General features: G+C 41.2%; 1 protein-coding gene across 2 annotated transcripts in view; it reads right to left on the minus strand.

The window, feature by feature from the left end:
• Positions 1–3009: 3009 nt before the first annotated feature.
• Positions 3010–24145, minus strand: part of GABRB3 (gamma-aminobutyric acid type A receptor subunit beta3) — a gene marked incomplete at both ends in the record, with an annotated part of 231816 nt that continues 210680 nt past the window's right edge. For both annotated transcript variants that reach the window (XM_081228787.1, XM_081228788.1), the window contains 3 exons: positions 3010–3351; positions 11921–12165; positions 18052–18204. In XM_081228787.1, coding sequence (XP_081084913.1) covers positions 3010–3351; positions 11921–12165; positions 18052–18204 — 740 coding nt within the window. The remainder of the gene's footprint in view (positions 3352–11920; positions 12166–18051; positions 18205–24145) is intronic.

The following is a 24145-nucleotide window of genomic DNA, read 5'->3' on the forward strand; positions in this document are numbered from 1 at the left end:
GAAAATCAACTTTTTATTATGTTCAGTTGTTGAGAGATACCATTAGATTCCAATTTCAACTTTTCTCTTCTTACTCAAGAGGTCTGGACGAGGGTAACAACCACCTCACATTATGCCAGGGGTCCGTGTTCAGATTCATCAATACACCACACTCACTGGCTCCAGGAACTACTGTGCAGTAATGAAAGGGCATCGTACTAGAACAGAGAGCCAACCTCAACTCTCTTCTGGCAGCACAGAGTTCTGCTTCTCAACATTTCTCACAGCTTTTAAAAATGGAGAAGCTATAAAATAATTTTATTAGAAGAGTAATTTCCTTCTAAAATGGAGTAAAGCAAACACATACCCAAGGATCTCAAAAAGTTTTTTTTTTTACAGAATATATGTATGTAATTGTGTGTGTGTGTGTGTGCACGTGTATGTGTAGTTTACAAACACTATTTATAGTATAGCTATTATGTTTAACGTCATTGCAGTGTCTACAAAGTTGTGGATCCCAGTCTCGGTGCCAAATGCATATAAAAAGCTCAAAAGCTATTATGACTATACCATGCAAATTTATATCCAGAAAATCTTGGGACGTAGACTGCAGTTCTTCTGAGCCCCATGGGGTCTCTGCTTTTGACAGTTGGGTACCTCAACTATGCATCAAAAACATTTTGAATCACTTTTCTCCCAGAAAGAATTAATGTCACAGTTCTGAATATATAAATTGTACATTTAAATCAACCGTTGACAATTTTGTCCATGTTAATTTGCATTTTGGGGTCCCTCTTCTGCATGTGGAGCTCACTCCTTGAATCACTGATACAGAAGAAGATACCTGAAGTATTGAAAGGGATAAGGTCTTCACAATGTCCTTTTTTTTTTTTTCTTTAACATGTTAACAATGATAAGGCCACTTACAAGGTTTTTCCCAATCTGTTTAACTTTTAGGATTCCCCCATTGTTACCCATGAAAAAAAATTGTCAGAAAAAAGCCAAGGAACAAGAAGTCACTGGCTACTCTCCAGATTAAAGTAAAACCAGAGAGCAGCGGTTGGGAGAAGATGCTGAAGAAAAATAAGAATGAAAGAGGGGAAAGGGTATAAAAATTGGTCACTGCTTCTAGCATGAGACTTTGTGGTCTGTGTAGTACCTGATGGTGGGTTTGACCTGTTACAAACTCTTACAAATTAAAGGTTGTCATCAGCCACCAAGGTAAATCAAGTAGTGGTCAGCTCCTGGGGATAGCCCACAGCACATACACCCGCAAGGAGGGTGGTGTCCCTACCAGTGGGGAAAACTGGGGTCAGCTCTGAGAATACTGGGTGAGACTCTGGTCATTGGTTTTGGATAGAACAGAGAGGGTGAGGCATATGTGGCATTTTGGGATAAAGTATTAATTTAGCAGTTCTTTCCTGAATATTTTGCTTTTTTGTTTCTCCAAATGCTTAACTTCACTGTGACATCTGTTTGCACAACTGTAGTCATTTCAGTTTATGGATGCCTGTGATAGAAATATTGTTTACAAAAAATATATTATCTCTTTTTTTTTCTTTAGAAAGATCTCATCTAAATAGTAAGTTAAGGTTGCATCTATGAAACCGGTGCACCTTGTCTTGTTTCTACGAGCTTTAAAAAGTCCAAATACTGATGAGGCTGTGGATCGGAAGGAACCAAAAGTGACTGTGTTTGTTGTCATGTTGCTCTCCTTTGCCTCAAGAGAACGGTCATGGGTCCCTGGGTGATGCATGGTGTGGACTGGTCGTGTTCCTGCAGCATCCTAGTTACACTAGGAGTAGTTGGATGTGCTTATGAAATATGTCAGATATAGAAATAAAGGCATGAAGATGTTTCTTGGTTTCTGAAATTGAACAGAAATGTTTTTCGTTTCGATCTTAATTCTAGAGAACAGAAAGTAGTTACATCACAGAAAGAAAATATGACATCGCATGCTGCCATGATAGCAAGCGTAAGAAAGAAAATCTTGGTAAATATACATATATATGCATATTATGCAAATATATTTGATATTAACATACAATGTTATGAGTGATTGATAACTTAAAGACAAGGGGGAAAATCATCCTAGATGGTTTTACCTTAGAGTAACAAATAACCTGAGACGTCTAAGCTTTCCGTTAGATACCAGGCCTAGAAATCCATAAGAGATGTAGAGCACGTGCTCACTGATTGAAATGTCAACTCAACTTTGCCAAAATGTGCTGCCGTGTCCCACATGATGCGGAAGCTGGATCCACTCCAAGTGAGCAGAGAAATATACTGTACAGGCAGAGTACTTACAATGAGATGCCATCCATCCCCGATGGGATTTCAAAAGATGGACGTGCAGACATCAGTGTGAGCTCTACCTATGTTTAAGAAACAGGTGAGCACATACCAGAGGCTCACCCCACCCATGGAACCGTACAGAAAAAGTCTGCCCCACGAAAACAAATCCCATTGCCAAGAAAGCCAAAAAGACTTCACTTAATAAAATGAAAGAGAGGGTATGAAGTGTGACTGGTTTTAAACTAGCAATACCACTGTATGAGTTTTCGAAGAATAACAAAGTTTCTTCCTGATTTTTAAACTAAAACATCTAACTAATGATAGTAAAAGACACAGCTTGGGATGATATTGTGTTTCGCGCCCTCATTCTCAAGGCATAATATTTAGACGATGCTTGTCCCTTTCAATTAAAAAAGAAAAAACTATGACTTTCTTTAATATGCATCCTGTGTTAAATTGTCCATAGCTGCAAAATGTATATATGTATGTGTATTTGTTTGACATACACATGGGTACTTACACCTGTGTGTATAAACATATACACATACATCCTCATATACACGTGTATTTTATATATATGCTGAGAAAGTTCACATATATATACAATTGCGTATGTATATATGTGTGTGTCTGTGTGTGTGTGTGTCTGTGTGTGTACAGGTATAAAAACTTGACAGGCAGAGTAATATTTCACTCAGTGTTAAATGAAGTCTTTGAAAAATCAAGTACAGTCACTCAGTTAACATAGTACAGCCAGTAAACTAAGTTGAAAAGAGAAAAAGTGAATGGAAACACGATCCGGGACCATCTGTCTATGGCATTCACATCGGTTAGATCAGGGATTTTAATTTTGAGCTGTGAAGACCTCCTCCGTAGATGGGTCTTCTTGTGCGGGATGCTTCTGTCCCCCATGTGTCGCCCATGCCCTTCCCGAGGCATGCTCTGTTTCCTGTACTGGATTCCTGAGTTGTCAAAGGATATTGCTGAATTCCTGGTATCACCAATGCCACCTGTGACCTCATTCATTTCATTGTGAACCTCTAGCGATGTTAACAGAATATTTCCATGAGCATCCACCTAATTGGAAGAAAACACACATTGTTAGACAGCTAGCATAGCATGCCAATAAACCTAATTTCTACATACAAACCCAGGAGAGACTTACGTCATGCAGCCATGTCACATATAGTATAAGAAATTGCACATCTGTCAAAGCCAGCACTCTATTTTAGTGGAAAGTGTCATTTTGTGGGCTTAACTGCAGGTTAGAGTTTTGATTTCCTTGATTTAAAAATTCTCATGTAGAAAATTAGATAAAATAAGGGAGCCCTTTTCAAATTGAAATTCCACATTATGGGTACAAGTCCTTATTGAAGACAAGATTAAAGTACAAATGTCTTTCAAGATGTTAACAGGTATTATAACCATTTTTCACAACTATACACTGGATAGAAACTATACTCTCCCATTCTTCTTTGGATGCCGATTTGTCTCTTCTTCTGATGGTACAAAAATATCCAAATTACCATGAAGAAACAAACGAGTACTGTGATGAATGGACACACCTAATGACCTTGGTGGATTAGATAAAGACCCCCACCCAATTCCCTCTCCTCACTCAATCCTGCTCCTGGCAGGAGACCTCCTTTTTAAGAGCTATATTTAAGATAGGCTAAAGTCCCTTCTTACATTGGAGCCGAACTTTAAAATAACATTTTATTCTGTGCTAAATACAGCTTCAGACCTTTCATGATGACGCCAATGGTCCGTTTTACTTATTGGTCTGCCACTAAACTTTCATGGAGCATGCCTGAGGCTAGGCCTTAAGGTAGATATACAGGAGGTGAGCTTGGGAGAGAAGACTCCCAACACAAAGAGTAGGGGCCCGTGCAGATCTCTGAGTGGTGCTAGGACTGCAGGTAGGATGGCCCCAGACACCAAGGTTGTCTAGACACAGGAAGGGCTGCCAATATCCTGAGGCCACTCAGGCTCTGGCACAAAGGCACCAAAAAAGACTCAGAGGTCCCCCCGCCCCCCCCGCCCATGGTTTGAGAATACCATTCAATTACGCTTGGGGAAGGAAAGGTGTGGTCATCATGATGTCACCCCTTTCTCCCCAGACCTTTGAGTATGTTATGCAAAAGGGACTTTGCAAACATAATTAAAGTCATGGACCTTAAAATAGAGAGAGTAGCCTAGATTATCCAAGTGGGCCCAATCTAATCACATGAGACCTTAAAAGCAGAGAACTTTCTCCAGCTCGAAGCAGAAGAGAACGTCAGAAAGATGTGGCAGAAATTGAAAGCCAGAGGAATTTGAAGCGTGAGGACTGGATTCACCCTTGATTGAGAGAACTTCAGGGGAGGCCTGAAAAGAAAGGGGCAGCCTCTAGGAGAAAAGACGGGCCCTGGCCAACAGCCAGCAAGGCAACGGGGACCTCAGTCCTACAACCACAAGGAACCATGGTACCCACTGAGCTGGCCCCACTATACCCAGACTTCTGACTGACCCAACTGTGGGATAACATTTGGGTGTTGTTTTAAGTGTTAAGTTTGTGTGGCTGTAATCAAAACTACTACAGGACAAAAAAGGGAAGATTTCAGAGGGGTGATGAATTTGAACTGGGCCTCAAGAATGAGTAGAAATTTCTCAGGCAAAAAGCCAGAAAAACATACAGACAAAGCCTTGAAGAGTGGCTGAAGTATTTTGAGAAGGGCAAACTAGTTGAGTGGGACTCAAGTCCTGGAGAGAATGGATGCACACGCTCAGCTCCTGGCCCATGCTCAGCTGGAGACAGAGGAGGTGACTGTCATTCTCATCCCTGTCATCATCTACCTATCACTTTATCATTACAGGAAAGAAAACCTGGTGGTGAATGGGAAGCAGATGAGAGTCAAGCCATTAAAGGAATTTCACCTTTACCCTTTAGGTCATGAGAAATAAAAGTGATTTCTAAGTGAAATAGTGACACATTTCTGAAACCCAACTTAAGTGGCAGAATAAAGAATAAAAGATGGATTTGAAGGGAGAAAGTGAAGAGACAGACCCTAGTTGGTGTGCACCACACTGGTCTCTGTTCCTTGAGGGCAGTCTGGGAGTGAAATGCCAGGAGGTGGTGAGTAACTGCTCCCCACCAGCCACTGCAACCCATCCCAGCATTTCCTCTAGGCCACGCAGGACACTCAGCGATGCTTCACCACCACCTGGTCATTTCTGTATCTCTGCAGTTAAGAAGGTGGGAAAGGAGTGGAGAGAGAGTTACTCATCACCCTGCTCCCACCCGGCCTCCTGGCCCTTCCTGAGCTCCCTGAAGAAATCCTCGCAATGTGGACTTAGGGTGCAGCAGCTGGCCCATGTTAGCCTGAGTTGGGCTCAGTGTTCCTGCCTGATGAGTGAGAAGGGCCAAGGTGGGATGGACTGTGGTCTACAGTCTCCTGAGAATGGAAGACAGCCCACCTGGGGGTGCCGGGAGACATGAATAGACCAAGATAATACCATACGTACTAGGGAGCAGGCTTTTCAGGGAGACCCATTCTTGGGGAAGGAGCAGAGCACTGCCAGAAGAAAATTAAAGTTTTATTTATTTTTATTCTAAAATGGAGGTTAAAATTCTAATGGGGCTTGTATCTCGAAAGTACCAGGAAGAGTAGACCTTTGTAAGGACTTGTGTTCTATATCTGCTCTTTTCATCATCTCCCCCCGGAATGATTGGCAGTAAAATCCTTACAAGAAAAAAAAGTCTATTTTCCTGTTTGGGGGATCAATGAGGCATCCATCCGGTGGTTTGGAGCTGAGTCATGTGGGAGGAGCAGCCCAACAGGTAAATGAAGGTGTGGCTGAAACAGAAGGAGACAGCAAAGGAAAGGCCAGCAAGGGACTGGGCAGTAGCATGTCCTCCGTAGAAGCCACCTAGGAACTGGGGGTGTGCTGGGGCTACCGGAAGTCATCACCCTCCCTAAGAAGGGGGTGATCTGGACCTGCTTCGGAAGTTGTGGGCAGTTGGCCCTAAGGCAACAAGGAGATGAGGGTGATGGGCAGATTAGCTGGCCTTTACTGAAATGCACGGAGGAGTAAGAGGTCCTTGCCCTCAAGGGGTAGAGCAGGTGAGAGCTTCAAATAATCAGCAAATGCATTTTAGAAGGTACTGCCTATTGCCCTTAAAGCACATTTTAAAATACATGCCAACAATTCCATCTCTTTTCTAGCTATCAAAAATGCCATATGCAAATCTCCTTTTATCAAAATCTAGGGGATTATGATGAATGACTTTGTAGAACAAAATACCAACAAAGGAATGTCTATTATTTATTTATTTTTTTTGCGGTACGCGGGCCTCTCACTGTTGTGGCCTCTCCCGTTGCGGAGCACAGGCTCTGGACGCACAGGCTCAGCGGCCACGGCTCATGGGCCCAGCCGCTCCGCGGCAGGTGGGATCTTCCCGGACCGGGGCACGAACCCATGTCCCCTGCATCGGCAGGCGGACTCTCAACCACTGTGCCACCAGGGAAGCCCAGGAATGTCTATTATTAAAGAAGGAAAAGAGTATTCTGTGATACATTTATTAGGTAGGACTTTGATGGTTCTAATGACGCAGAGTTTCACCTGGCTTTAAAGGTATGTTTATGTATTTTATACATAGTAGCGTGAAGTAATAACCTATAAGGGAAAAGAATCTGGAAAAGATTCTTATGTATGTATACATTCATATTTGCATGTATAACTGAATCACTGTACAGTATACTTGAAACTTACACGATATTGTAAATCAACTATACGTCAATAAAATTTTTTTAAAAGATGTAGTTCTAATTAGAAAAAAAGAAAAGGTACATTTATGAACCATGCCCCCCTTCCCACTAGAAGAGTGAGAAAACACGTGGCTTCAGTGGAACCAAACAGATGACAAACACTACTCATTCATGGACACACATTCCCTGAGCACTTGCCACATCCAGCCCCAGTGTGCACCTTTTGGTAGATGCAAAGAATGGGATGCTGTCTAGGACAGAAGGCACAGTGGCCACATGAAATGTGACCTGCTATCTATCTCCGAAGCACAGAGCATGTGCCCTGGAGGTTAGAAGAACAGGGACAAGACCACCTGCTTGGAGTGGGGACTGTCAGAGGCAGGATGGGAACAAGTGGTAGACAAAATCAGGAAAACATCATAGAGAAGAGCATCTGGGTTAGGTCTTGAAGAAGGGGAAGATGTGGACAAAAAGAGAGGGATTCTGGGAAGAGGGAATCAAAGGCAAAGAGATAATAAGGTGTATGGTGATTTCAGGAAGCCCACAGGGAGAGTGAAAAAAAACATAAGAAGGTCAACTGGATGTTGAGTTGATTTTTCAAGATTTAATGACAAATCTGTACGAATCAGTATCCTGTCTTCCCTTATCACTTGTGGCCAGTTTTGTGCATTTGGAAAAGAACTTTGGAGGGTGGGTCCAAGTCTGCACTCTTGGATTCCAGTGAAGGAAACCCACCCTGAGGGGAGCCGAACCTGATGTTGTCAATGTTTACAAAGTTGGGGTGCCCGGGTGCTCTGACACCTGTGGCTGCCTCAAAGCTGTTTGAGAACCAATATGGTTGCATCACTCCATTTCAGAGTGGGGTGAACAGCTACAATGGAACAATCATGTCAAAAGGAACTTGAACATATACATGGAATTAATAAGAGCTTAGAGTAAATTAGTTTGGCTGCTTTTGACATAGTTTTACATTTGCATAGTTTTCATTTAAAAGTGAACCAGTGTGTAGAAAATTTACACTGAAACTACTAGAAGGTATTTTTTTTCTGCATGAATTAAAGGGTTACTAAAATCTATTAAATCTTAGAAACGAAACATTTTAAACAAATATTTCCAGAAGAGATGCTAATCTTTTCCTATCATCTAGAATTTAAATCTTAAAACAGATGGGATTGTAAAAATGTCCTGTATAGAATGACAGTGATGACTTGTAATTTCTGAAGCATTTCATGAATACTACTTATTTTGAGGAGTTTGTCTCATATCTACTATAATTAGATTCATTGATTTCAATGTAGTTTTTCTTCCCGCTCCATAACCTGGACAGGCAGAAAACATTCAGAGATGAAAAACACCTCATGTGGAATGTATCCTAGAGGGATTTTCATTTTTTCCAAGAATCTGTCACCAGATTGGCACACCGTTGACATCTCATTCTCTACTTACCTTCAATCTTCAAAATGAGTAAAATATTCTAGTTTCAGGAAAATAAGGAACTATTTATCATGTGAGAAATGAAATCTTGCTCTTTAGTAAGAGGAATGATGTCAAGCCTGCAGCTCTGATTCCTTGGCAAGACCTTCTGCCACTTCATGAAATTCAAATACCATTTGGTTAACTTGCAAAATATCACACGGCTTGTAACCATAACACATGCATTACAACCAAAGACTAACTCTTGGGTATAGAAACAACTCAAGAACAAACAGAGGTTAAGCACAGATAAATTAAGGTCAGGATTTTCATTGCACCGCTGGTCTGAGGAGAAACTAAGTGACTATGTGAACACTGCCACTAAGTTAAAATAGAGTTCAATCACTAAATTTAAGGAAAATCTACTCATGGTCTGACATTAGGTTCAATAACGTCATGGTCACGTTGGTGGCCTGCAGAACCCCTGAGGACACCACCCTGAGATCTCTTACAGGACACAAGCAAAGACAACGACAGTACAAGTCCTTGCTGTCACCCAGTGTCCATCAGTCCAAGGAAAGCTTCAGCCCCCGAACCTCTTGGCTCCCAACTATGATAGAGGAGCTCCTTGAGGCCATTGCTGGCCACACTGATAAACAATCCCAAGAGATATCACTGAAAATGAATGAGTGAATAATTATAATTACAGGACTCTTGAAACTGTTGGCCTGTGCATAGTGCTATTTCTGTTTGGCATTAAATTTTTTATTCTTTACTTTCTTTTAATTCATTCGGATCATGTGATATGAACTTTTGGGAGGTGCATTTCTACTTTAAAATTATCACTAAATTCTTAGGTGTGGTCAGCAAAAATTTTTTTAAATTGAAGTATAGTTGATTTACAATGTTTCAGTTATATAGCGAAGTGATTCAGTTATATATATATATATATATATATATATACACACACACACACACATATATATGTATATATATACTCTTTTCCATTATATGTTATTACAAGCTATTGAATATAGTTCCCTGTGCTATACAGGGTCCTGGTGGTTTATCTATTTTACATATATTAGTGTGCATCTGTTAATCCCAAATTCCCGATTTATCCCTCCCCCCACTTTCCCCTTTGGTATGCGTACGTTTCTTTTCTATGTTTGTGAGTCTATTTCTGTTTTGGAAATAAGATCATTTTATCATCTTTTTTTTTAAGATTCCACACATAAATGATATGATATTTGTCTTTCTCTGTTTGATTTACTTCACTTAGTATGATGTTCTTCGGTCCATCCATGTTGCTGCAAATGGCATTATTTCATTCTTTTTTATGGCTGAGTAATATTGCATTGTATATATGTACCACATCTTTATCCATTCATCTGTCGATGGGCACTTGGGTTGTTTTCATGTTTTGGCCATTGTGAATATAGCTGCTATGAACACTTGGGTGCATGTATCTTTTCGAATTAGAGTTTTCATCTTTTCCAAATATATGCCCAGGAGTGGGATTGCAGAATCATATGGTAACTCTATTTTTGGTTTCTTAAGGAAACTCCATACTGTTCATCATAGTGGCTGTACCAATTTACGTTCCCACTAACAGTGTAGGAGGGCTCCCTTTTCTCCACACCCTCTCCAGCATTTGTTGTTTGTAGATTTTTTGTTGATGGCCATTCTGACCAGTATGAGGTGATAACTCGTAGTTTTGATTTGTGTTTCTCTAATAATTAGTGATGTTGAGCATCTTTTCATGTGCCTGTTTGCCATCTAGTCAGCAACAGCTTTTAATGTCTACCTTTAAGAGCATCAAATATGCATTTAAAACTAGCATACATGCATTTGTATGTATGAGCTGATGTCTACTACAATTACAGATTTTTAAAAATATGAACATACAAAGGCTTTAAGAAAACTGCTGGGAAAACAGAAACAGATTTTCAGAAAAGCAAACAGTAAAAATGGACTCTTGAATTTTCCTCTGCATCTGATTTATAATATATTATTTCTACATTCTGCTTAATTTAGTCTGTGGATTTAGAGATTTGGGGGATTTTGTTTCTTTTTGTTTTAAATTTTAAGCTTCACACTCAAAAAGATATTTCTGTAGCACAATTTAACCTTTCTAAAGAGTGTCATTTAGAATAAAGGAAATAAAATTGAAATCTGTTTAAATTATGAGGGAATTTGGAAAAACAGCATTGTATGTGTCTGCATGTCTGTGTAATGGAAAATATAATGATGTGATGAATTCTAGTTTCCTTGGAAACAGTATTACCAAAGTATACTGTGTATGCATAATAGGATGTGGACTAATTTAGAAACACACCAGTATGGTGCTAAGTATACTTTCCAGTAAGAAATTCAGGGTCATGTTGCCTGTGGAAGACTGATTTTATTCACAGATCCTAGTTTCTCTGACCAAGTCTATTTATGTGTTGCTGAAAGGATAGGAGCCATTTATAGCCATTTACCTTCACTCATTCATGAACATACAGGGACCTATTCTGGGCCACTGGTGGGCCATGGGCACAGCACTCCTCCAGGGAGCTTCTGCACCCCTGCGAGAGGCTTGGGCCGGCAATGCACCAAGAGCACCAGAAAGAACAAGGAAACCTCACGAGCTTGAGAAATAAGTATGTTTAGTAAGAAGAATTTAAAAGTAAAGAAATATAGGAACAAGCCCAGTATGTAAACGGGTGGAGGTATATTTTTGAGGACTTGAAGGGATGCAAGAGGTAAAAGGATAAAGGTAAAAATTTTATAGAAACGACAATGTGCTTTCACTAAAATAGTATTTATAATTGCAATAACATATTGCTTTTATTAAAAAAATAAACCAAAATGACATCTAACTGCAAAGTTTGTAATTGGAAGGATGTAAGCGTGAGATGAGGAGGGCTGGAGAGGGACCTGATTGGTGTCCTCTCTCTGGGTTCAGAGCCCACGGGTCCTAGAGCAGCTCCCTGATTGGCCGCTGCTGTCCTGGGCTGCTTGCCTGGCATTTTGCAGAACACAGCCAGCAGGGCTGGGCCAGGGCAGATGCACGAGAGCCCTGGGACAGCACACTGCTCCTGCCCTGCACTACGGACCCTGAACCAGGGCAGGTGAGAGAGGGGGCTGTCCACGCCGTGCAACGAACAGCAGCATGCTGGCTATCACATTTGTAATTTGACCACTGAAGGAAAACTGCAACATTGTTGAAAATGCTTTTGCCTGTCAAGTTTGGGCCCCACACCCCAGAGATCCATTCATTCCGATATCTTTCCTTTTCTTTTCACAGGAAACTGGCAAGCTTTTGGCTTCTCCAACTTCTGCACCAATTTTGCTTTTCTATAAAACTCAGTGACTTGCAGACGCCACCTTTCAGGCTACGATCAACAAGCATGCATCACTCCTACTCAAAGGCCGTGATGCTGCGGGGTCTGTGGGTCTGGGAAGGACAGAGTGGGGGCGGCCGAGGCCGAGAGGCCTACCCGGTTGCTGTCACCCTTTGAACGGTCATTCTTTGCCTTGGCGGTCTTTTCCGCAAGCTTCTTCTGCCTTTGAGGGCCTCTTCCAAAGAAAATGTAGTTGACAAAGGCATACTCCAGAAGGGCCAGAAACACAAAGACAAAGCAGCCCATGAGGTACATGTCAATGGCTTTGACATAGGGGATTTTGGGCAACGTCTCCCGAAGATGTGTGTTGATGGTCGTCATGGTCAGAACGGTGGTGATCCCTGTAAAAGAAACGGGAGCGTGAGAGGCTGCAGGTCCACTGCTCGGTTCCTCACTTTTCACTTTCCTGCTTTATTTTCTCAAACAGTGTGAAGTAGCTGAAAATCACGGTTGAATATTGTTGGGTGATCGAAACACAACAGAATATAGAACACACAGTTTGGGCAGCAGGTCACACCTCAGGCTGGGGAGTTAACATCTCTTCCCTCCCCGCGCCACCTGGGAGGCGCCTCCCACTGCACCTGGCCCGTGGATGGAGGTGGATGGAGAGGGGTCGGGGACAAGGCAGAGGCTGCCCTGCATGAAAGCTGGAAGAAATGAAAATAAACCCGGAATTTATCATAAAACACTAAGTGTCTGGGTGAGAAGCTTCTGGGAAGAAGACTGAATCTGGGGAATCTAGGAAGGCCATGTGTGGCCGCTAGTGAAGAAGATGATTCTTACCACAAGGCCTTAAAGCAAGGGGAATGAGGCAATGACTTAAAGCTGCTAAGGACGGGAGCCAGTCCTGAGCTCAAAGAGAGGGAATGTTCGAGTGTAGCTCCGGAGAACAGATTACCTCTCATAGCAACTTCCTGCCCCAGCTAAGAAAGAGGCTAATAAGCTGTACAGCACATATTGGCTGTGGGCAAGGGCTAATGATTTTACCCAAAGTATAGGATCTTACCATGCTCTGGGGCAAGTGGCCAGATCTCTGTTGGGTTTTTTTTGTTGTTGTTAAATGTCATTATTTTGAATTCTTTAGATAGTATCAGGTGAATAATACCATTTTTCCCTAAGGGAGCTAAGTTTAGTCTCTAAAAACATGTAAGGACCATATTTTGTAATTCTCCCATAGCAGTGGGCATGTTCTTGGTGTACAAAGATTCCATATGGGATGATCTGAAGCCACAGAGAGCAGGGGACCCATTGGCTTGTGACATGACCAGAGCTGCTGAGCTGAATGAAGCTACGTGTGTGGGAATGAACTGCATCACTCACTTCTCAGTGGCATGGGCATTACTGCAGCTGACTTGCTCTCTTTGAGACAGTACTTTTGATATATTAAGAAGTCTCAAAAAAGTAAGGCAGCTCCAAAGAGCCAACTCTTTTCTACCCATGTGACTGGTACCATGGAATGTGATTACTCATGTGTCTTCCAGGACCCAAAGGAGAGGGTCACTGCCACATGAGGACTTCTCTCAAGGAGACTTGCAAGGTGAGAGCCTCAGCCACGGTCCTTCAGCCGTAGTAACCCAGAAAACCAATGATGTCCCCTAGACCAGCAGGCGGTTCAAGACCAAGAGGCTGACCACCCAGATACATGGTCCCACCAGACCACTTCTCTGACCCCACTGGACCCCCACTCAACTCTCCGGGGAAGGGGTTGGGTTTGTTAAGTGTCTTAGTCTGATGCCCTCTGGACTCCCATCCCATACTTGGATGAGTGCCAGAGTGTAAGGCTCCCCTCACTAGTGACCACCTGGAGAAGAGGGAAGAGAGCCCAGGCTTCCATCCCACACATGCTGAGCTGCTGTTAGCAGGAGACGAGGGAAGCGAGGAGCAGAGAACCTATTTTCATGTCTGACTGCAAACCAGAGCTGATGATGAATATATGGAAGTCAAAGACGTCAGGATATTTTAAGACTACCCTTTAACATAAAATTCAGGTGTACCTGGGGACTTATAAATCTGAAAATGGCAATGGGATAATTATAGTTTACAAAGAAATGTAAAAACACCATGCAGATGCTACAAAATTAGGTGTTCTCACTATTATTCAAAAATTTTGTAATGTTGTTGCCACAGCTTATTTTTTTCTTTCCAAATGGACTTTGGAAAGCGCTCTGCTTTAGTCTTTGCTTTGGCTCTCCAGTTGATTATCCTGAGTGGATGTGTACAACACAGGCCTCAGTAGATGTACCCAGAAAACGGGCTAAAGTAACACAAAACAGGGACGGCCAGCACATGTCAACAAGCACTCAGCCTGGCAAAGGCGAGGAAAATGGGCAAGGACGCTGGCTTCAGGCCCATCAGCGCCAGCTCAAGGAGTCCCTTAAGAGTAAGGTTTTGTGGTGAGTAGTGTTCCCTGGCTTTCCAGCTTGGGATCACATGACCTCTTAGCTTGAAAGGCCATGCATTCTCTAATTCTTTGTATCGTTTTCCTTCCTATCAAGATAACCGTGGAGAGTGGTGGATGCAGTGGTTCACGGCCTGGATAGTAGAACCACATGGCCCAGGCCAAAAGCCTGGCTCCATCACATCCCAGCAGCAGGACCTGAATGAGCTTGATAGGTCCACAACTGTTGTCTAAAGGTGTTGTGAAGTCTAAACACCACGGTGATGGGCTAATGGTAACTGGCATTGTTAACACTCGCGACAACAGATGTTATTGTTATCAGCATCACAGAAAAATACATTTTCTGGTTGCCTCCAGTCTCTTGGCAGGAGACCCAGATCCGACAGCCTCGCTTTGAACTTCTGATCTCTAAAGGGGACCCCATCCAACGGCAGAACGGGAGACTGAGTGGTGCCTTCTGTGTTCTTCATACATTTACCAAGCTGTTAAGTCTTGCTAACTATTAGCTTCAAATTATTTCTCATTTATATTAAGGAAATATTATGCTTGAAAAACTGCATTTATAAAGATGGTTGTGAAATAAAAATATAATTTATATCATTTAATCAAAAGATATTTAATTTTTCTTCTTTGTGACCTAAATAATGTGGCTTAAATTATTTTAGTGTAAATTTTCACTTTCAGAAGGACCAATACTATTATTCACTGATAAGTGGACTTCGGGATTTTTGAGGACGACCATGTAATTACAACTCCCAACTTTGTAGTCTGGCGGCTTCTACTAACAGTTCAACGGATGTGGGGGTCAGACCCTGGGCAGAAGAAGCATAAGATCCTGAAGCACACAGAGCATCTGTGCAGCACAGCTGGGTGAAGAACCAGCGTTTCCCTTCTCAGTAGAGACAACCCCTGACAATTCCAGGTCCAACAGTGCCCTGAGCCGGAGGGACATGCCAAGGAGGTCTTCACTGAGCACCCTTCTGTGCAGACCCGCACCTCTCAGACCTCATTTAGAAGTGGGGAGAACTCACCACTGTGCAACCATTCAGGATGAAGGCAAACAGCACTCTAAGCATTTCAAAGGGTGCAGTTCATGACAAGACACATGAAGTCAGCTGGGGGAGGGGGAGTTCTCCAATCAAAGTCCCCCAAACTATAGCCATATCCTCTCCAGGAGGCACTAAGCACATTAGCATCTTAAAGGTTCTCAGAGAATCCTTAATAAGGATGGTTAATAATAATTCTTGCTGACCTTTAAAAAAATCCATTATTTTTACAATGTAATAGACCAAAGAACCCTTCTGTGCATTCTCTGTTGACACTGTAGAAATCACCTGTAGTGGTTAAGGGCCCTGGAGTCAGACAAACTGGATTAAAATCTTTCTTCTGACACTTAATATTATCTGACTTTGCACCAGTTATGTAGCTTCTCTGCACCTCACTCCCTTCTCTGTAAAATGGGAACGATAACACTGCCTATTGTGCTATGGATCTTCTGCACCATGGATCAGGTAACCACTTTCCAATGACCTTGCACAGAACTTCGAACCTGAGTATTTGGTAAGTTTCAGCCTTAATGACTGTTGTTGTTGTTGCTGTTATTTAGGGTTCATTACCCGATGATACACTTTTCCTTAACCAGTTGGAGTTGCCCTGCTGTCACTTCCCAAGTCCTGCAGACCCAGGCTCAGAGACCATGTCTTATGCAGAAGCTGGGAGAGAAGGAGTGAGAGGACTGGGGTCCCACGCTGAGAGCGGGACCTGCTGGACGTCAATCTGGCCAGACACTGCAGCCTGGAGATCCCAGCTGCCTTCTCGACCTCCAGGCCTCAGGTCCACCCCAACACTGGCAGATGCCTTCAATTCTGCCTCCCAGACTTCTGATATCCATCAGGACCTGCACACCTCCAGTGGTAATGCCTTAGCCAGTCTGGACAGACCACTCCTCTGTCCCAGCAAAACATGAAGCATGAAGCAAGTTCATGTTTTCATGAACATGGAAACATCCCAGAAGCATGATTGAGGTTTATAGTAACAATACTGAGTTGACAAGAAAAAGTGGAATCTACTTTCATACGCTGTAATGAGGCTATGTTGACTCTAATCCACTCCAGATAGATTATCTATTTAATATTGTGGAAGACAATGTTTAACAATTTAGGAGCTATAGAATTTGGATCATCCAGAAAATTGAGAAATTTGCATTTTCAGTAGACCTCACTTTTGATGATGCCAGATAATTCTGGTTCTTTGGTACTCGTATTTCTCTAATTACCTCAAAAATAACACATTCTCTGAGGCAGATTCCCTGGAAGCTCAGGAAGCTTCAGCTTCTGATCTTCTCTAATACAGGCCTCTTACAGGCTCGGGAGGGGTTCCGGAAATTCTGTATTTATGTATTTTATATTCTTTTTCTTAAAGAGAGCTCCTGAAGTTGTATAAGCTAGAAGCTCCACAAAATTTGGATTGCCCTAGCAAATTCATTTTAGCTGTGAATTTTCCAGGTGAGAAGAGAAAATCATTTAACAGAGAGCAATCTAGTAACATAACAAAAAAGGCAAAACCTACAGAAAGGACTGATGTTACCTCTGCAAGTGTAACCTGCAGATGTAACCTCTGCAGGTGGTAAAAAATCCTGAAGGTGTTTTCGAGAGATTTTTCCTTTACCAAGCCCATTAGAAATAGATTAACAGCACTTTTGATTTTTTGATACCTTATTCTGCTCAAAGTGTTTTTACATTCACCTAATACTTTAGAGATAACTACCTAAGTTTCTTAAGTCACTGTTAAATGTTATTTCATTAGAAAAAAAATAAGTCACTGTTAAATGTTATTTCATGAGAAATCTAATCTTGAATCAGTGCGAGTCACCTGTCTTTGCGTCTAAACCAGACGTCCACTTACGCACATGTACACACATTCTCCTGGAAGCATGATGCTAAGCAACTTATATTCCTGGGAAGAGATGGTAAATAGAAAAAGTAAGAAAGAGGGACAACCAGATCCCTGAATTCTTATGCTTCTCTGCAGGCTTACCAGCAGATGTGTTGTAATCCTTTCCCATCAATTTTGAAAGGTATTATTGATGACTTCACTCCCAGGAATTAAATTCAACCCTACCCAAAGAAGGGATAAACTGGACAATTGTTCTTCAGCTCTAAAAGCTCAGTACTTACCTAAAATGTATTTAAATAATTATTTTGTCCATGCAGTTTCATAATAATTAGCTCAGTAGAAAATAATGTTTCTGAAAATATAAGCCTTCCCTTAATAATTAAAAAATATTAGAAATCATACTGGAACGTATAATATATATTGTACATCAGCTAATAATCCAGTTGTCAAGTGACCAATGGCCAGAAGAGATCACTAGAGTTCTTGGGAACCACTCAGAATTTAATATCACCTTTTAGTGCTCACTAATTTGTGTAATTCCAATTGTATGGTATAACATTTGACTGTTTTTCTGACTTAAAAAAGAATGCACAATTAATCAAGTCTTCTTTCTGGGCAACAGAATAATTTTGAACAGGAGATGTTAATCGTTGCTTTAAAATTAGTGTCAAAAATAGTTTTATTATGCAAATATTCGGCAAGCATATTTTCCCTTTCATGGGCGTGAAAATTCACATTTGAGCCTTATAATTAAATTAACACATCAAGAGAATCATGCATGAAATTAGTGTTTCAAGATAAAAAGTGACTATATGGGCAAGACTGGTGTCATGATGTCAAAAAATTGTAGTTGAACTATAGTCTTTGAACTCCCTTAATATTGTAATGATATGGTGACTTTACATTTTAGGTATCATTTAAAAATAACACATACCAAGGGCAACTCTAGCCGCAGATGCATCATAATTGATCCAGAAGGATACCCATGAGAGAATTGTAATTAGGATAGAGGGCATGTAGGTCTGGAGAATGAAGTATCCAATGTTTCTCTTCAACCGAAAGCTCAGTGAGAGCCGAGGGTAGGCACCTATGGTAAACAGACAGGAGTTACACTGGAGATCAGACACAGCAGACAAAGAGTTTGCTTTGACTTCCAGGGGTCAACAGCATGCATCAGAAAAGTCCAGAACGGAGGGGTGGTCCACAACCACGCAATCTGCCTCCGCGCGCCTAATGGTACCCATCGAGAACTTGGGAGAGGAATGATTTTCAGTCTATGTATGAGGTCACGACGAGGATACTCTTCTAAGGTTAAATACTCAGCTGAGAACTGTCCCTGAGAAAACTGTGGGGGAAGCCTTTAGCTTAGAACACATAATAGTACCAAATATCTCATTTAGTTTTCAACTATTGGTCCTCTTCTTCTCCATTGTAGATAGGGGAGATTTGGCTCAAGGCTTTACTGAGCAAAATGGTTTCTATCAGTCATCCCATCAGTCCATCTAGAGCAACAGTGCACAGATGTTTGAGGCACTGACCCTGGAACACCTGGGATAGCTCAGGGACCCCCACCCGAGAGCTGGAGAGGCACAAAGGGCAGGAGTATACTCTGAGATGCTGTGCTCCAACCACAGGAAAGGCATCAAGGAGAGCTGAGAAGCACCCAGTCTGCTTTCCTGTATTTGAATCCTAGTGCTAGCCTCCTGATGTGCACATCCCACTTAGACAGCCTTGAACCCCACCACCACTGCCAGTGCAGAGAAAAAAGCCCACTGCTTATGCCACCTATAGCTATATATTTGCCTTTTCTGTTTGATTTTGTTTTTCTTGGAGCAAGGAAAGTGTGGCTTCCATTTCCTCCTGTCCATTTCAACAGCCCACTTTATCAGTTTCAAACTTCTCAGCTCTTAATTTTCTAGACTCAACTGAGGTTGCTGGAAGGTCAACCTTCTCTAATCATCAACTTCCTTGCCTCCTCCCCTCCTGCCTTCACTGATGGATGGCGCTCTGTTTCTGAGATTCTTCCACCCAAAGCTTCAGGAGGCCTCACTTTTCTTGTCTTCCTCCTACTCCAAGCCTGACAGGCTCCTGTTCTCCTCCTGCCTCAAAGTATATGCATTTCCCTGACTTTGCTCCACATTCCTTTCTGGTTTTGTCCCTATATTCTATCCCTTTTCCAGTCTGATTCATTCGTATGACTGTTTCTTCTATGTAGTAGATGAAAGACTTTAACCTCTAGGCTCCTACTTTAGCATCAACCACATTTTCAGACAAATTATATAAAGGAGAAAAGAAATCACCTAATGGACCCAGCATTTAAAAGCTAACAATCTGGAAATTTCCTCCAATCTTTTATGTGCCTGTGTGTGTATAGTTTCTTTTATATAACTCTGATCAAATGCACATATTGTATTGTCACCATAGCATAAACATTTTCATCCTTATTACAAATTACTTTTAAATACAATTTTAAATTTTTCCTGATTTTCCATCAAATACATACACATGTATTCTATAGTTTATAAATACATTTTTCTGAATGCGATAAATTTAGGGTACTTCCATTTTTACAAAACTTTAAGTAATATTCTTAGGGATACCTTTGAGTAGAGTCCTTTCATTACGTTTAAACTTACTGCCTTAGGATGAATGTGCCAAAAGAGGAATTGCTAAGCCAATGTTGAAAGCTTTTGATACATATTCCCAAATTAGTTTGCAAAAGAACCACACAAGCATACATGCCACTATGAGTACTTTATAGAAGTGCCTATCTCATTTTGTAAACATAACAATATTACATAATTTTTTTTTTTTTTTTTTGCGGTATGCGGGCCTCTCTCTCACTGTTGTGGCCTCTCCCGTTGCGGATCACAGGCTCCAGACGTGCAGGCTCAGTGGCCATGGTTCACGGGCCTAGCTGCTCCATGGCATGTGGGATCTTCCCGGACCGGGGCACGAACCCATGTCCCCTGCATCAGCAGGCGGACTCTCAACCACTGCGCCACCAGGGAAGCCCCATAATATTTCTTAAAAATAACTTTTGTTAATTTCCTTGGGAAAATTTGTCCTTTCAATCACTTTCTTTAATTGATCACTTCCCAAATGTTTGTTTTTCCCGATTTTAACTTTATAAATAATCTAATTATACTATTCATTCATCTTTCCCATTTTTTGTTCCTCTTACTGTTTTTACCTATTCATTAAAGTTCTTTTAATACTAATACTTGCTTGTATCCTCTGCAAGCATTTTTCCAGTTATTTGTTTAAAAATCTGAATAGGGTAAAGTGGGGGACATATAAAAACAAGTTTTGCATGTAGTTGAGTCTATCCATTTTATTTTTTTTCCTGTGATTTTTAAAACCTGTTTTTAGGTTTAGATAAGTTCACAATAGAGAGCTAACCACAAACCTATTTTGAGGGTTGGCAATTTGATATGAAGTGAACATGAATGTTGGTTTTTGTTCCACAAACAACTAACCAAGTTTTCCAACACCTCTAAGAAATAAAGCTTCTGCTGACATAGATTTGATACACTCTGTTGTTTTACAGTACATTCCATGTCTATGGACATGGACACGGACATGTCCATAGACATGATGTGCCCATGAGCCAAGTCAGAGCCCTGCCTGGGCTTTGACACCTCTGGGTCCCTGGCCCATATGTTTCAAAAGCACAGTCATCCCATGTTCAACAACTTCTAAGGCTTCGCATAAAGGTCAAAATAGTCATCTGGGAATTTTAGTTTCTCTAAAATGTTTTCCCAATTTAACGTTAGTTTTATTTTCCACCATGTCTCTGCATTAAGCATAACATTTTCTAGCCAAGAAGTATCCTCACTGCCTCAAAATAATTGTCCATATTTCTTGCCTCTGCTGATTCACACCCAGTGTTCTCCCCTTAAGAAATGTCTTCCTTTAGCCATACTTCAAGGCCTTGGTCAAATGCCACATCTTCCATAAATCCTTTCTTTTTCTTCCCTCCAAGTGTAAGTAATTACCCTCTTATTTTCTTTCCTCTTTAAAGTTATAATTATTAATATTTACCAAGGTAAGATCTTCCTTAGTAAGCTCTACATACCCCTAGGCAGAGTTTGTGAGGTAATGTATTTTTCATATACTGTCATGCTTAGCTAAATGTCTAAACCATCTCTGTCTACTAATAAATGCATCTGTGTACTGAGAGAAAGAAAACAGGCATATTTGGTTTATTTATGTGACTCTTTAGCAAGTTTAATACTCAAAACAGTCAGTAACTCTACTAAATATTAGTTTGAAATCCCATAGCAACTTCAAAATCTTTTAAATAAATTTATTTTATTTATTTATCGATTTATTTTGGCTGCGTTGGGTCTTTGTTGCTGCAGGCGGGCTTTCTCTAGTTGTGGTGAGTGGGGGCTACTCTTTGCTGCAGTGCATGGGCTTCTCATTGCGGTGGCTTCTCTTGTTGTGGAGCACGGTCTCTAGGCACATGGGCTTCAGTAGCTGTGGCACACAGGCTCAGTAGTTGTGGCACACGGGCCTAGAGCACAGGCTCAGTAGTTGTGGCGCACGGGCTTAGTTGCTCCGTGGCATGTGGGATCTTCCTGGACCAGGCCTTGAACCCGTGTCCCCTACATTGGCAGGCAGATTCTTAACCACTGCACCACCAGGGAAGCCCACAACTTCAACATTTTTACTGAAGTAACTTCAAAATCAGATCTTAGTTTGCAGTTTCATGGCAATCTCATGCCTTTACTTGTCATTTGCTATTCTATGCTCCAGATATTTGTCACTATATCCACTCTACTTGGAATGTTGTTTGATTCCATCAGGATAGACTGGCTCATGTTGTAGTAGCAAAAGACCCCTCAAATCTCAGTAGCTTTACAACAAAGATTTTTTTTCTTTCTTGTGCTCCATAGCCACTTAGCTTCCTCTATCTGGAAGATAGCTGGACACTGTGGAAGAAGTGCCACACATACTTCCCGTCACATTTCATCGTCCAGAGCAAGTCTCACTGTCAATCTTTATGTCCCTGGAGTAGGACAGTTCAGTCCTCTCCCAGGGAAGTGCAACAAATATTTTTTGAATGATAATGAAATCTACCATATTCCCCAACTTTCCATTTTCTGAGTCAACTGTCTTAACTTTTTCCAAAATACATCTTCTTTAGGGAAACTGTTCCCTACAAGGCAAATATTGATACTTATGCAATGAAGTACAACTGATACTCTTTTGAGAATACTTGCCCCAGGCAACATGGGGACCAATGATACAATTGCATAGTCAAACACTTGGAAGGTCATTAGTGACCCTGAGAAAGGGAATATTACTCAGATTTCAAAACTATGTATTCACCAAGGTACTCATTAACACAGAACATAGAATTAAGAAAATATACTATTTTCTTATGTATTCATTTAGTAAATACATTCTATTTCTTAAATGTGAAATATACCTTCAAATCAACAAAATTTTTAGGCATTCTCCATGTGCTGCCCCCCCAATCCCAGTCTCCTAATCCCACAGGTGGGAATGTTAGTGGAGGAAACAAAAAAGATGAATAAGAGGATAGTCTATGCTCTCAACTAGCTCCTAATCTGTCAGAGAGACTCATACAGAACTGGCCTCGGTAAACCAGAGGTAAGGGCTACACTGGATATTCTAGGGCACAAGTTTAAGAAAGTTTTCATGGTATCTGAACTGAGATACTACTGGTTGAATAAGAGTCTTTACAGGCAGAGAAGCAGAATAGCCTTCAAAGTAAAAGATCCACCAGGGCCAAATGAAGAAAAGCCTTTCAAGATACCATGAGACAGAGACCTCAAAATGTTAATAAACACAAGAATCTTCAGAGGTGTCAAGATCCATTCTTCTAGGCAAAGACTTTTGCCATTTGGTGTGCATCTTCAAGAACACATAGAGTCTTTGTGTAGCTCTGTTAGATAAAGTCCTGACACTGGTACAACAGATGTGCTGATGTATCCTGTATCTATGGAGAAACTCCTCAAATGATCATAGTGAGTGGCTGATAATTTAAAGTTGAGAAGTAGTGAGTCAGCTGCACCAAGACATAACCTTCAAAAGTGCAATAGAAGCTTACAAATTACAACAGAAAGGCACAGAAGCCCTACAGTCTGCGTGCCAATGCAGATGTGGTCAGGTCCACAAGTAGATGCTGAGTAAAAAGACAAAGGTACAGTCCCTAAATACAAGTGCATTGTTCTGGTTCAGGGCTTCCTTGGCAAAACTATCTATCAAAGATGCTGATCTCAACCCTTTCTCCCCAGATGCACTAAAAGTTGTGGCCAGAAACAAGACTCTGGATCTCTCATCCAGCCTCAATTAATAGCACTTTCTAAGGCGTTAATATTGTTGAAGAACTCATAAAAATGTGGATGCAGAGTACCATGTCACCTTTGCAGAGTGATAAGAGCCACTCAAATGTATCTATAAAGTAACAAGCTGATATTTTAGCAACTGCAGCAGAGCTGGCCTATGTACATATACCTGTCCCCCTCCAAGGCGGCCACCGTGGGGGCTCTCCCACAATTGCCTAGGAAGCTTTGTGAGCTCGGTGCTGCTCTTGGGGTCTTTATGATGCTGTCTCATTCAATATCTACCTTTTTTACTTTATAATACAACCTAAAGTTCAAAATGGTGTTCCTAATTTTCTCACTTGCATTGCTAGTCACCGTAATTAATATATGTTCAAAAATTCCATAAAGGAAAGGAGATATATGAAATAGGAAAGAGAGAAAGAGGAAAAACAAAACTTTCTCAAAGACTGTCTCAACCAGGCAATGATTCTCTTTCTGATCCCTCCACAGTAAAGCCAGAATGTTCTATCCTATGACTCTGAAGCAAAGAGCAGGGGCATCTGAGTGATCCAGGTTCAGCCTCAGGGTTTATTTGGGATATTCCTTTAGGAAGTTAGCTACCCTCTCAGACCCTTAGTTTCCTTGTGTGTAAAATTAGGGCAATAATATCACAAGTGAAAAAAGAAAAAATATAAATTATACTCCATTGATTATAAACTATTATTCTGC

Source organism: Mesoplodon bidens (assembly GCF_964165515.1).
Source record: "Mesoplodon bidens genome assembly, chromosome: 3".
Lineage (NCBI taxonomy): Eukaryota > Metazoa > Chordata > Mammalia > Artiodactyla > Ziphiidae > Mesoplodon > Mesoplodon bidens.